This window comes from Oxyura jamaicensis, chromosome 6, assembly GCF_011077185.1.
Source record: "Oxyura jamaicensis isolate SHBP4307 breed ruddy duck chromosome 6, BPBGC_Ojam_1.0, whole genome shotgun sequence".
Classification (NCBI taxonomy): Eukaryota; Metazoa; Chordata; class Aves; order Anseriformes; family Anatidae; genus Oxyura; species Oxyura jamaicensis.
In genome coordinates, this window is record NC_048898.1 from 53,718 (window position 1) to 68,476 (window position 14,759).

General features: G+C 44.3%; 1 protein-coding gene across 3 annotated transcripts in view; it reads left to right on the forward strand.

Moving 5' to 3' along the window:
• ERLIN1 (ER lipid raft associated 1) overlaps positions 1-12,659 on the forward strand; it is a 14,441-nt gene extending 1,782 nt beyond the window's left edge. For 2 of the 3 annotated variants that reach the window (XM_035329961.1, XM_035329960.1), the window contains 10 exons: positions 68-149; positions 622-668; positions 6,820-6,881; positions 7,834-7,959; positions 9,166-9,239; positions 9,838-9,896; positions 10,897-10,988; positions 11,528-11,617; positions 11,894-11,973; positions 12,183-12,659. In XM_035329961.1, coding sequence (XP_035185852.1) covers positions 68-149; positions 622-668; positions 6,820-6,881; positions 7,834-7,959; positions 9,166-9,239; positions 9,838-9,896; positions 10,897-10,988; positions 11,528-11,617; positions 11,894-11,973; positions 12,183-12,401 — 931 coding nt within the window. In that variant the 3' untranslated portion in view covers positions 12,402-12,659. Of the gene's footprint in view, positions 1-65; positions 150-621; positions 669-6,819; positions 6,882-7,833; positions 7,960-9,165; positions 9,240-9,837; positions 9,897-10,896; positions 10,989-11,527; positions 11,618-11,893; positions 11,974-12,182 lie in introns of those variants that run through there. The other variant, XM_035329962.1, reaches the window with a different exon arrangement.
• The last annotated feature ends 2,100 nt before the right edge of the window (positions 12,660-14,759 follow it).

Sequence of the window (14,759 nt, forward strand, 5' to 3'; positions counted from 1 at the left end):
TCTCTCTCTCTCTCTCTCTCTCTCTCTCTCTCTCTCTCTCTCTCTCTCTCTCTCTCTCTCTCTCTAGGGGTGGTGCATTGTTAACTAGTCCGAGTGGACCAGGCTACCACATCATGCTCCCATTCATTACCACCTTCAAATCTGTGCAGGTTAGTGCCTCCTCATCTTGGAAGAGGGTGAGTGGGAGCAAATGTCAGAAGGGATAGTGGTGCATAGGGGTGACTTAGGTAACTGGTGTTTCCAAAGGGACTCAGTGAGTTGGCAGTTGGAGCAACAGCTCCTCAGAAGCCCTTTTTTCCCCACCACCTGGGTGCCATAGTGCATGTGCCTTGCTTCAACAAGACCTGTCTCGCTTCAGGAAGACGGTCTGCATTTGTGGACTGATTGTTTGCCAGGAGAGTTGCAGAAAATACAAGTAGGGAAATGAGCACAGCTGCATTGTGTCTCCCAAAATGCAGTCAGAACGAAATCTGTCTTCAGCTCATACCTACAGAAGTCACGAGGGAGGCAGAGGACATGTTTTTGATTCCACATGCCTATGTAATGGGTGTAAGGGACTGGATACTGTGCATCCTTGGGAATGTGGTGTTTTTCTGAGCACTGGTTGTCTTTTTATTTCAGACTACGTTGCAGACTGATGAAGTGAAAAACGTGCCTTGTGGGACAAGGTATGTTTTTTCTTTGTATTTCTTCTGGTGATGAGCAGGTGTGTTCTATTGTGTAGGTTGCAAATGTATATAGTATTGTGACACAGAGGCTGAAAAGTAAATGTACCTACCCTAAAATTGGTCCCAAACATGAACACATACATTATACTTGGAAATTAAGCAGAGGTATGGAAGAGAACGTTCTTGCTTTCACTGGAATCTATGTTCAGAGCTCATTTGCATTTCCAGTGATATTTTCTTAACTTGTTGTTTTCTTCCCTCAGTTACTCTGCTAACCCGTTGTTGTGCCTTGGACTGCCCTGTGTTTTGAGTATTTCTAGTCTGAGGCTTGTGGCTCATACAAGTGTTGACTCCAGCAGTGGGCAAAAGTAAATAATGAATGGGAGAATAGGAATCCTCCCTCCTGATGGGGAGATGGTTCATGTCAAAAACAGCTCAAGAAAATGAGTTTCTTGGGATAATTGGGGCATTTTTGGAATAAGCATTTCACCTGACATAAAGGAAGAGGCAGGCTAAAGAGGCAGCCTATGCATGGGTGGCCCTTGCCTACTTCATAATTAAGTTGATCCTTTTATAGTTCCAACAAGTAGACAAAGAACAGAAGTAGAGGGCAAGCTGAGTTAGATTGCAGGTTCTGGTCTGTTCATTCATTTTCAAGTTAAAGGGATCATTGAATCTGTTCCTGCAGGATCAATCAAAACTGGTGATTCCTCCTATGTTTAACTGTAATGTACTCTTAATATTTATTTCTTGTTTGTTTTTAAAAAAAACTGCCAGTATGACTTGAATAATGACACATGGCAACCCTGCTGAAATTAAAAGTTGAACACTAGTGATAGCCTAAATAAAGCAAAGTTGATTTTGATTTCTTTTTCTTCTTAGAATTATTCCTATAGCAAGTCATGAGACATTGCTTGGGCTTAAATATTAACATTAGATTCTTACAGGTTGCTAACAGGTTTAAATTTTAGATCTTAAACTTCTTACAGGAGTGTTTCTAAATAGTGCTACTGTTCAGAGCTGCAGCCAGGGCTTTGTTATTAGGTAAAGAATCTTTGGGTGCAAGTGAAAAGTAATTGCTGAAAGAGAAGTAAGACTTGTGATTTTTCCACATCTTAAATGGCACAGTTAAAAATAAGTCATCAGAGCAGAGTTTTAAGAATGAGTTTAATGCTAACTTTTTTGGCTTATAAGTATCAATAATATTTCACCTGCTGGACTTCGTAAAACAGTGTCACACGTCTGGGCCAGAGATGTTGTCCTAGAAGCCATCTCAACAGACCAAGCAGAGATTTCTGCTGAAGCTTAACCACGGTAGACATACTTACAGTCAAAATTAAACTGTGCTGCTCTGTCCCTGCTTGAGCAGAGGAGGTTGGACAGGAGATCCAGAGGTTCCTGCCAGCTTCAGCTGTTCTGCAGTTCTGTTATTTAACAGCTAAACTGTGTACTTTCATATACCAAGTTCATTAAGCTCCTGCTAAGTTTCAGAGTTGCAGAATTCAGCTGTGCACTACAAGTCATTGTGAAGTTGCAGGTAATAAGCATGCTCAAATACACCAAACAGCTGCTGAAGCAGTTCTTAGTAATTGAATATACTTCAGACCAAAGGTCCCAGTAGACCTGTCCATTTTTAAGATGTTATTACTAGAATCAATTTCTGTATTTTCTTTTATGTATTTACATTTTCTGCATTTGGAATCAAAGTCTGAAGCCACTTCATGCCAAAGCTTTGAATCCAAATTTCTGTAATAATACATTTGTTTATAAGTAATGAAGGGATCAAATCTGAATTTTTACTATCCAGGCTCAAAGTTTGTTACAAGAGTAGACCATAAACACTTAAAAGTTCTGTAATTGTATTCTGAACCATCAGACTTCAAAGGCTGGTTTCTCTTCCACCTTATTCATGTTCCCTGTATCCTCATCTACATTGGGAGGATTCCCAGTGGCTGTGTGGGTGCTCATCTCCAATTTTTGCCTTACTTGTCCCATTTATACTTGACAGTATTAAATTAATACGTTTTATAGAGGTTTTAAAATGTTTTGGCACCAGATGTATGTTTTTTCATAAAACAGCTGTCACCCCAGAGACTAAAACCATTTCATTACAGCAGGTGGGATATTTATGTGATTGCCTGTAGTTTCTGAGACTTCTGACTTTCCCTGACAAGAAAATGTGCGCCTTCCTCACGGCAAGTCTGTTATCTCAAAAAAAAAAAAAAAAAAAAAAAAAAAAAAAAGAGAGAGAGAAATCAGGATTGCTCAGGAAACTAGTTGTAGAGGAGCAAGGTATTCCAAAGAACTGACTTGAAGAATACTTCACTGAACATATTACTTGTGCAATATAATAAACAGGTTGAGAATAGTTTAGTCAAATACTGCATGAGAGAATTAGGTGAGTAGCATTTTTCTTAACTGGAAGGACTCATGCTAAATATTGTACAGGTTTTACCATGCCAAGAAACAGTAAATAGCCAAGACACTAAGTAGTATTGTTACCCAGGTAACATTAGATGCTTTATTTCTATTAATATTACAGATGTTTTATTTGTAGTATTAGATGTTTATTTGCAAAGGTGTGAGAGTTGTCTTGTGCTTGTGCTGAAGATCCTAGGCAGGAACACAGAGTGCTAGAGGAATGCTGCTCTGGGATGGATCCTTGTTAGCTAGTCCTGTGGAAAAAATGTGTTGTGCAGATTGCAAGTGGATGTGTTATGTTTATCAGGTCTAACCTTTAAGCCTTGTTTTTACATGCTGTCATTACCTAACCTGGTCTGGTCTTGTCTGTGGTCAGCTCTAGCAGTGAGCATTGAAGGTTTGATTTTTTTATAGCCTCTTTTATGGCAGCATCCTTCCTTTGACTTCTCTTGGCCTGGCACAAGCTAAAATCCTGAAATGTATGAGGCTAAGTTCTACTGAAATGCTGGCTAGTGTATGTCAGTCTCCTGCAGCATCCCCTGTACATTTTCACCTGTCCTGTAAAGTTAGGGATGCTTTTTTTTTTTACTGTGCTTTTTTAGCAGTACCCAGAATAAGAGCATCTTATTTTGTGACTAGGGCTGACAGGTACTGCTGAAGGTTTGTAGTAGAGACGTTGCTACCATGGGTCTCTTTCTAGCTGTGTTCCCTGCAACTTTTCTTGGTTTCATCTCTTAGATGATATAGCAAACTGTATGCTTAAACTTCTCCCAGATGCACATAGTCAATGTGCTGATTCTCCTTTCAGACTTCCTATGGATTTCTTCTTGTTCCTCTCTCCCTGACTAAAGAGCCTGCTCAGTTCAGGGCTGCTCTGTCTGACCAACCTTGTGAGCAGCTCTGATGTGAGGACCTTGGGCCCCGTGAGTCACCATTACAGAGGCTGCAAATTCCAGTGCGTGAGAGGCTGCGGAAACTGGTGCAGAGTTGTAAGCACTGGAGGTCTCTGCAGGAGCTGCACTGTAAGAGTCACCCTGCCTTGCATCTGGCAAGGAGCATGCTTTTGTAAATTGGGGTGTTTTTTGAGTGAAAGTCAGTTGCTGAAATGGGAAGAGTGTTGTCTGAGATGGCATTTAAGCTGTAGGTGCCAAAGTACACGTAAAGCAGCTGGATTCTCATCTCAAATCAGTGCATGGTGCTTTGCAAGAAAACTGTCCCCAAACTGCCCAGGATGCTATCTCCTGCTGCCCAGTAGATTACCAGATTCCTCTGTAGCAGGCTGTTTGCGAGGAGATCTTGTCTGAGGTCATCTTAAGGTCAGTGTGTTACAGTCCAGTTTGGTTCCTGGATCTACATCAGCAAGGTCCAAAGGACCATCCACACTGCCCAGTGTTAGATGAGATGCTTCAACTGCTGGCTGAATGTAAAACACAGTGTTAACTGTTTTTGTAGGCTTGCACCCTCAGTGAGGAAGGAGGTGGCCTGCCTATTCAGCAGACATACTTGCTTATGCCCCCTCTGCACTAGTGGTTGGGATCCTTGAAAGAGTTATAGATGGTGTTGGTTGGGTTAGGGTCAGCAGGCAGTCCTTTCTGACCTGAGGTGCCTTTCTTGCACGTGAGTTGATGAGGAGTTGCATATGCATGCTGCATAGGAGACAAATTGTATGAGATGTTATCATTTTGCTTCTAATAGCTCCATAAAACTGAAACGCAAAAAGGACCCCAGTATTAAAATGTGCAGCATTGTTCTACTGGGGGATTGCAGTGGATGAAACTCAAGCTCTCTGCTATAGTTCCTCACCAGGATGTTTTGAAGATAAGCCAAGACGGTAACTGGATTTCCTTGTCCTTGTGGAAGCATTGTGAGGTGATGAATGAAGGCAGGTTGAAAGCAGGTTCAGAAGATTGTGCGGAATGCTGTTGGAAGTCACTTGAAATGAGAAATAGGCATTTTTGTGAGCATGGAGTGACAGAGTGCAGAACAAATGAGATGGAGAAAAATGCACATACCATGTTGTTATAACTGCTCATATAGCTTGACACATCTGTGAAGGAGTTTGAAGGCCTGTCTTAAATAAAAGTAATAATTCTGAAGAGAGCAAATAGGAATGACCATGGCCTAGAAAGAAATCTTGAGCAAAAAAAGAGAGAAATTCTCCTTACCTCACCAGGAAATAAGTCTCTCTTCAGCCATGAATGTCTTTTCTGCACACTGGTTTGTAGAATAAGCACAGGCTGTGCCTGGCAGACTTCTCCTAAAAGAGCACAGAAATGATTCCCTGTTGCTATCTGCCCACTTTCAATAAGATTTGGCTTAAAACTGGCAAGGTAATTTTTCTGCAGACTTAACTTTGAACTGATGGAGATTAAGAAGTGCAAAATCAGAAACCAAGTTTGTTGTGGGGAATACATCTGAGTTAAAACACTAGAGAGTCTTAGTTTGGAGCCGGATGAGATCTACATCTAGAGAGCAGTTGTCTCTTAATGGTTTCTGCTAAAACTTCTTGTTTGTGCCTTGCCTTTCAACAGAGGGTAAAACTGAGAGAGTATCATGCTTTAAAAACATGCTCTTGAGAGAGTTAAGAGCTGTTGCAAGTTTGTTTTTTCTACACCGCAGAGTCTGTGCTTTTCACCTGTGTCATAAACAAGGCCTGAATTTAATGGCATTTAATTTAATAAATTAAAGGTAGGGATGAGCTCTAGGAGATGCTAAGGTAGTGAAAGGGAGTGGAAGCGTACTGGATGCCTCTTGATGCCTCGGACTGGGAAGCAAGTATGGAGACCTCATTAGGATCAGGAGGTCCGTGTGCTGATGATGGTTTATTCCTATACAGTGCCACAGATTTAAAATAAATGGCTAGTGAGTCTTCCTGGGGGCTCGCTCAGAGCTTTCTGTTCTATTTTGGATTGCTCTGGAGTATGAACTGTAGCTCCAGTAGTCTGTTACCATTTGGAAGTGCTTGTGGGACCAAGCCCTGCCAAGTTTCTCTGGCCCATCTGACAGTGCCTGGTCTCGCCAGGAGGGCCATGGGTTCCTTCCTATCAGCATCTGGAGATCTGGAGGTGTTTTTTTTTGTTTGTTTGTTTGTTTGTTTTTTTCTCTGCAGCTGTGTTACTGCTGTAGAGCAGCTGTGGTGTGGCATGGTGACACATGAACGTGAATTAAAATCTCTTACATGCTTTCTTTCCTTCATTTCTGATAGTGGCCTTGTCCAGTTACTGCTGGAGTTAGTGAACTTAAATGTATTTTCTATTTAAATGCATTTGCTGCCTAGAAGAGCTGCAATCTGTCTCCAGTTTGTGTAAAACAGAGGCTGCCCTGCTGCTTGCAGCAGGTGTTGCTGTCCTTGCTGCCTTCCCTTCATTGTGCTGGACTTTGTGGACCATTGTGTGGACCTTTCTGATGGTCACAGCTACATTCCTGTTTGAGGGTATTTTCCTTTTGTTGGTTGAGTAGGAGATAAGGTGAAGTGAAAGCTGCCTTGCAGACTTGTTGAAACAGGCTTTTGATTTATGCAGAGAGAGGGACCAGTCTGTGCAAAGCTGAGTCTTGCTTGCTGCCATCTGATTGCAAAATGCTCAAGAGGTCAGAATTGTTCTGGGTAAAAATTAACTGCAAGTTTCCAACAGAGTTTGGTAAAAGAGTGAAAAAAGACAACTTTGCTTTAAATGCAGACCAGTGTTAACAATTTAATTAGTAATCCATTAACTCTCTTTTTCACTTGTAGTGGCGGTGTTATGATCTACATTGACCGAATAGAAGTTGTGAATAAATTGGCACCATATGCAGGTATTTTCCTGTCCTGTTTCAACAAGCAGCACTGTGACTGTTTTCACTCATCCTCTAGCAGCTCTGTCTTGGTTTGCAACACTGCTTCCTTTCTTCCTTTTTTTCTGTTATAGTACCTTTGTGGTTCCCAGTATTTAGTTTCATGTTTGTGTCTGCAAGTTTTTCAAAGAGCCACAGATTTGCAGAGATGACAATAAATTCTAGGACTGCTTCTCCCCTGAAGGATTTTATACCTGTGCATGTTAGACTGCTTGTGGCAAGTGCTAGAGCAATCCTATTTCTTGGAGCTGAAGAGAAGGGAGACTTGTGAAACTCAGCGTACACAGCAAAGCTCCCAGCTGCTTGCCAGCTCAACTGCTGAGACCATTACAAAGGCAAAGCCCATGTAGGAGCCTCTTACCTTATTTCACCAGCTGCCAAACCCAAAGACCCAGACAGCTTTTCTTCAGCAGCATAGTTTAATGCAAAACTCTTGTGTTACTGAGGCATTTTTTCATGTTGTGGGAATTACGCTTTTTTTTCACTTTTTTTCAAGTGTCCTTTCCTATACATGTGGGTCCCGGATGGGCTTCATTTGTTTATGCTGATAATAAAACAGGACAATGTTTGACAAAATATGTTCCTGTATTAACTCACCTCTTTGAAGACATATAACCCCAGCAGTGCTTGTGGAGAGGACCACTGTGGGTTTCTCCTCTGACCTCCCTCCCACTTGCAGCAGGCATATCACGAACAGCCGGTCTGGGCAGTTGTGGCTGTGTCCGGCCAAGTCCTGACACATCCAAGGATGGAGGTCCCCCACCTCTCTGGTGACCTACTGCTGCACTACTTTCCTCGTGTCTTGAGCTGTCATTTTGAGGTTCAGGCATTGCAGAAAGCAGTACATGTCAACAGAGTCACTGGATGTGATCGATGCTGGTGGTGAGTTGTGATAATTCTCTTATTTCCTCAGTGTATGATATTGTGAAAAATTACACTGCGGACTACGATAAGACCTTGATCTTCAATAAAATTCATCATGAGCTGAATCAGTTCTGCAGTGCTCATACTCTTCAGGAAGTATACATCGAGTTATTTGGTAAGTAGATGGCAGCTGGACACACCCACCAAGGTCTGTGTAGTCTCCCTCTTCTGCTGTGGAATATGTTACAGCAGTCTCCTGTGAGCAAACAGCCTCTGTACTGAAGTTGTAGTCTAAGAAACCATCTCCTTATATATCTGTATGCCGCTTCCTTTGTAGCTTTACTCATTAATGATTTGGATTTCTTTGTCCTACCCCATCTATATGTGGGATTTGATTTGTCCACTTCCACTTAGGACTGAATTTTGGATATACTAAGTAGCTTCTCTGCTATTGTGCTTGGAGTCATGCTCGTTGTCTGTATTATGATGATGCTTCTGTCTTGTTCACTTAGATTTTTAAGCCTCCATTCTGTTGCTGACATAACTTCTTTACTTTAAAAGCTTAATTCTGACTGTTGACAGAGAAGAGCCAGAAGGACACACTTGCAGTTCATTGCACTGCTCTAGGTTTTTCACAAGGGAGTATCAGTCATTCAGAATTATCCCATTTAATGTTCTGCTCCTGGGATCCAATGCCCTGACTTTGGCATATACCTGTGCCTCCAAAGGCATAACAGCATTATGTTCCTTCTTGATGGAAGGAGCAGGGGAAAATGTATTTATCACTTTGGAAGGTGAAAGGCTGTCGGACTTCTAATGTTAAGAAACAGTAGATCTTTGAATGCTGTACTCAGACTTGTTAAATATCTGTAGTCAGAGAGGAGTTTTCTGATGGTACGTGCAGTTTAATCCCATTGTAACTGTCCAGTTTAGTGGAAAAATCTTCCTGGAGCTTGGAAGTGACAGAAATACATTTTTTTTTCAGTAGCACGTATTGGATCCTATATGTCCCTCAAGACCTAAGGCAGAGCTTGCTACTGGCAATGGGTTGGCATGGCTCTGGCTAGGGAGGGATGAACTTCTGCTATGGGCTCTGGATATGTTTCCTTTCTGAGACCCTGAAAGCCATTCTGCCCTCAGCTCAGGTATCATGAATTCATCAGTAGTTGAACTTTTCCAGAGGCACTAGTGTGTGGTTCTTAATGGCTCTACTCTTGGGAATATTTTCCAGGGAGTATAGGAAGGGAAGCAATGTACTCAAAAAGTCTTTTTATCTTGCACCATAGAGATGCCTCTTCAAAGCCAGCTGACTTGTTGCTACACAAGGTGTAGGAGAAATGGTGATAAAAGCTAACTGGTCTCTCTCTTGTCCTCCAAACAGATCAGATAGATGAGAATCTGAAGCTGGCCCTACAGAAAGATCTCAATGTCATGGCACCAGGTCTTACTATCCAGGTAGGTTCCTTGCCTAATAAAACATTATTCTTTTTTTTTTTTTTTTTTTTTCCACCTCTCATTTGCTCATGTTTTACTGGATTGCTGAAGTTTCTTGCTTCTGTTTTCTACCTCGTGAAATAGTTGAGCCTGGAGATGTGAGGTTCGTCAGTTAAAGACTGTCTATGTGACAGTTACCACTTTGAAATGCTATGAATCCTGGTTGATTTTCTGTTTATGTTAAATGTTAGAAAATCATCTTTAGTCTTAGGCTATGGGACCTGCCAGCTTTTTGTCATGTTTGAAGTTTAGGGCAACCAACTGGAAAGACCTTAGGCTTGCAAGGGCTAAAATGGAAGTCTCTGGAAACTTCCACTGTGGGGAAGAATGAAACTTAATCTGTTTTGTTATTGTTATTGCCACATTTAGCTAAGCTGGCTGTGCAGGGATAAAAAGCCTCCCTTTGACACTCAACTGTGTTGTACACAAGGACTGGAATCCTCCATGTGTGGTCTTGGGTTAATTTGAAGATGTCCAGTTTTGCAAAGACATTTTGTAGCTATGCAGATCTCATCAAAATGTTTAATCTAAAATGCACCCACTTTTTTTTTTTCCATAGGCTGTTCGTGTTACGAAACCCAAAATCCCAGAAGCCATTCGAAGAAATTTTGAGCTCATGTGAGTAGCAACACCTAAAACTGTATGAATTGGTTTGGAAAGCACAAGTATATTTTTAGAAGACCTCTAACCTCGTGTTCAGAAGGTGAGAGGTGGACTCCAGCCATGCAGTTGCTTGGTTAGGTACACCTGTGCAGTCTTTTTCCATTTCCATAACTCTTTCACTGTGAAGCCTTTTAGCCTTTCATGGTTATTAGATGGTTAGTCTGTAGCAAGGCTACATTACTGCTCCATTATGGAGGGGACACTGATCTATAGAGAACCTGCAGAAGATTGATAAACTGAATTCAGGGTTCTGGAGTCCTTATGCTTTGCTTGCAAGTTCCTGCCTGCAACCTTAAAGAATCATAGAAAAAATTTAGTTTGGTACAGACCTGTGGAGATCTCCTGTCCAAACCCCTTCCCAAAGCAGGGCCAACACCACAGTTCCTTGGGGCTGTGTCCCAGCAAATCAGGGTTGTCTCCGAGGACAGAAATGCCCTGCTTGCATGGGAAGGGCTGTGCCTGGTGCAACAGCTTGTGCTGGTGCCTCCAGTGCTCTCACAGTACCCCTGGGAACAGGGTCTGGCCCCAGATCCCCAGGAACCCCTTGGGCCAGAGGAGATGCCCTCGGGACCCTGGTGCCTCCTTGCCTGCAGCTGAGCAAGCCCTGCTTCTGTATCCTGGCCACACATACCCTCCACCACGTACACGTCTTCACCCACTATCACCAGAACCCCACCGGATTTGCTTCTGTTTGTCGATGTCTCCCTTGCAGTGGGGGGCCTCAAACCATATGCAGTGTCCAGATGTGGCCTCACCAGTGCCAAATAAAGAGGAGGAATAAGCCCTTCCATTGATCTACTGGCAATGCATGTGCTCATACAGCTGAAGACTTCATTGCTGCAAGGGAATGGTACTGACATCTGGTCAACATTTTCCCACCCAAGCATCTAGTGCCCTTGTTTGCAGAACTGCTCCCCTGCTCTGTTTTCATGCAATATTGTCTTTTGCCCTGCAGGGAGGCTGAGAAGACCAAGCTGCTCATTGCAGCCCAGAAGCAGAAAGTAGTAGAGAAGGAGGCAGAGACAGACCGGAAGAAAGCGCTTATTGGTAAATAATCAGTCAGTACCAGCAGACTGGGGCTAGACAGAGTTTCAATTCCTGCATCCCCCAGGAAGCTGGTACAGGACCTTGTCCTGATGGAAGCTGCACCAACAGTCAGAGACAGTAGAAAACAGGAGTGTTTATGTTGCTTTATCTACTTCCCACCTCCCTTCCCACAGCAGCAGAGCAACGAGTGCCTCCATCCTACAGCACGGCTGCTGCTGGAGCAGGTCAAGAGTTAACAGCTCTGCCAGCAAAACTGATTGGGCTTTAAAATGTCCTCAAGTCAGGGAAAGTTTACATCTTTGTAAAAGGAGTGTCAGCCAGTTAGTACTAGAAGCATCAGCACTATTGTCCTTCTATAACTGTTGCTTGAAGCATAAACACACTGAACCTATACAGGACCATAGGACCCAAGCAGAAATGGAGGCAGCGGAGGGCAAATCACTTGCGTGGCAGCATGTCCCTGACCAGGGCTGGGGTCAGGGTGCTGATGCTCAGGCCTTGAGAAGTGAATATCTGAGACGAGCCTGTTGTAATTGCAGAGGCTGAGAAGGCTGCTCAGGTGGCCAGGATTCACTATCAACAGAAGATTATGGAGAAGGAAACTGAAAAGCGAATTTCTGAGATTGAAGGTAACCATGGTGCTGGCATGCTGCTGGGGGCGTCTTTCAGCCTAAGGGTGGTTGTGGGTTGAGAAACCTCAAACTGGGCTCACAAGCAGTACTGCCTTACAAAAATAATAAAGGGTGCAGTAGCATGAGATTACCTCTCCAAGAAGCCAGAAGTGGAGGTGTCTGGCAGCGGAGCTGTCGCAGGTACACCTGGGTCAGCTTGTCCCATGCTGGGCATGCTGTACTTGTTCACTTGCTAATGCTTCTTTTCCTGTCCATCCTCTGTTGCTGTGTTAGATGCTGCATTCTTAGCAAGAGAGAAAGCAAAAGCAGATGCAGAATATTATGCTGCTCGGAAGCAGGCTGATTCCAACAAGGTGAGCACTTGAAAGCTGGTTAGAAGAGGACTTGCTTACTCTTTTCCTCTACACAGACTAGGTTCAGGTGGGCAGCATTGAAAAAAAAAAAAATCCACTTGATTTAACAGCCCACATTCCAATTTCCATGAAGCAGCTACCTGAGATGAAATCTAACAATGCCAACCCTAGAAAGTTGTCTCTTACAGTCTCTGGTTTCTTTTTTGTAGCTGAAACTTACCCCAGAATATCTGGAACTAATGAAGTATCAGGCGATAGCTACAAACAGCAAGCTGTATTTTGGTGACAACATCCCCAATGTGTTTCTGGATTCCTGTGCCTTTCAGCAAGCTGAACTGAGGACTGCCCAAGAAACAGGCCTTTCTTCACAGGAAGTCCCAGACACCTCTGCAGAAAGCCACCTCAAAACAAAGGAAAGTACTGGCTGACAGAGGTAGAAAGAGACCTGGTGAAGCTTGACAGCTTACCCAGCTGTGAATGGGGATGTTGCCCTGAGCTGGTGGGGCAGATGTGGCATATGTGGACATCTTGCATATAGGTGGCAGTTGGGTTGATTTTTGTCTAGCAGCACATTGCAAGTGCTCTGCCTCTTCCGTTTCTTCCCTATTAAATTGGTGCTTCCAAATGAGGGAGAATCCTGTACTAACATACCTATACTGGAATATTAAAAGACGGACACCAGGAAAGCCTTCTGCAGTAGGTGCAATTATTTAGCAAGCATTACCCTTGAGGCAGGATATGTGGCTTTGAGTGCGACATGGCTGCGCACTGGTTGTTCCACAGTGCTCTTGCTGAGGCTAAGCAAATAGTTTTCCTTCATCTTGCCGGGGAAGCTTCACTTTGTGGACTCCAAGGCAGATTTCTGCCTACAGGACATAACTCCCCTCAAGGACTCTGGCCAGCAGAGGCTGCCTGTTCCTGCTCAGGGCAAGACCCAGCAAGGAGTGGTTTGGTGTGGAATAGATTATTTGAATAGGATCTGCATAGCCATAATCTTTTCCTTTCCTGTAGGCAGTGGAAAGTAGAGAACTCAGAGCAAGCAGTCTCTGATGAGGTTCTGTAACTCTCCTCCAAGCAAGAGTCTCATGTTGGGTGGCCATGACTGACTGCAGTAAGCTTCACCTGGGTGACTGGGTCTCACCTTGCTCTGTAAACCAGAATTCAGAGTGCGTGGAACACCTCAGAGCAGCTGGTTGGGAACAGAGGGTCCAGAGCTGGGAAATCTTTGGTCAGACTGCATCTTCCCTCTAGGTCTTTTCACCACAGAAAAGGTGCTGAATTTCCATGGCTTTGCCTTGCTGCAAAGCAAAGGGCAAGAAGTGATGAGAGATAAAAGAAATTCTTGGGGTGGAGTGCAGGAGTCTTGTCATTATCGTGCTCCTCAGATGGCCTTCTGTTACAGACCACTGCCAGGCAGAGAACCATGTGCTTGAGGTCAGCAGCCAGCCTGTCCAGCCCAGTGCTGCTTTGCACTCTCCATCCCACTTGTGCAGTTGACCCTGATGTGCAGCAAATTGATTCCTCAGCTGCAAAGCTGGCAGGGCATTGCCACTCCCCAGAGCAGCATTCATCACTCCAAGAAGCTGGACCTGCCTTGTACATCCTTGACCAGCTGCAGTGGGGAGTCTGTCTCCAGTCCCACGGGCACTGGCTTGGCTTTACTGCCTCACAGGCTTTTGACTCATCAGTGATGCTGGTGGGATGACCTTCTCCCCGGCAGGTGTTGTGATGTACCCATTTCCCTGCTCCCTGTGTATCACTTCAGGGTGAGAGAAGAGGCATGCAGCAAAGGTGAATTTCCTTGTGGGGGATGAAATCTCTTTGTATAATCTGCTTTCCTCTTTTCTTCCATGCTCCCCTTTGCCAATGAGGATGTTCTTGTTTCTAGAACCTGTTCCTTGTGTTCTGTGACAGTCTCAGAAGATGATGTCTGGAGAAGCCACTGGCAAGGACCTGAGCCAGAAGGCCATGCCCCTGCTTGCAGTGCTGTCTGCCTCTTAACCCACTGCATGTTCAGAGACCACCTCTCCTCCATGTGCCTTGGATATCTGTACCTTCCCGCTTTTCTGTCCCTAGTACCATCTACAGTCTTCTGGCAAGGGAAGGAAGGAGCTCTTGCCTTGGTGGAGCATTCAACCCAGAATGAACAACATGAACATGTCTGCTAATGATGTCCCCAGGTAGCTGTGTGTGTGTCAGTCCTTCTAGTGCTATTTTGCTTATGCTGTTTGGCTTCGTTGGCTGAAAGGACGGTGGTGTCACCCCCTGAGGAAGTTCAGTAACACAGGGTGCCTTACCCTTTCTCAGTTCCTGCCCAGCTGCCTCTCATCCATCTATGGAGTAGAGCAGGGATGTTTTAACCCTTTCTTTCCTCCATCTGCAGACTCCCAGTGTCCAGTTATTACTCTGCTTCAGGATGCATGTGCATGGCACATGGCTTACATGCCTCTGTGCAACTTACAGATGTAATGTCTGGGGAGTGCCAAGCAGAGTTTTTGCAGGGGGAGCTTGTCTCTTTGCTGCCAAAGGCTTGGGCAAGCAGTGTCTTCCTGCTGCAGAGCAGAGATGGAAGGGTGCTGACGGCCAGGGATTGCTGAGGACTCCTCATGGAGGTGGGGAAGCAGGAAGGGTGCTGAAATCCCATGGCTGGTGATGGGAGAGGAACAGGGAGGCACAGGGTTAGCCTTTCTAAACCTGGCAGGGCCTGCCCCTGGGGAAGGGTACAGGCCAGAGGTGGGGTGGCAGCATGCTTTGTGGCTGTGGTGATTGGAGTAGCTCCTGGAAGT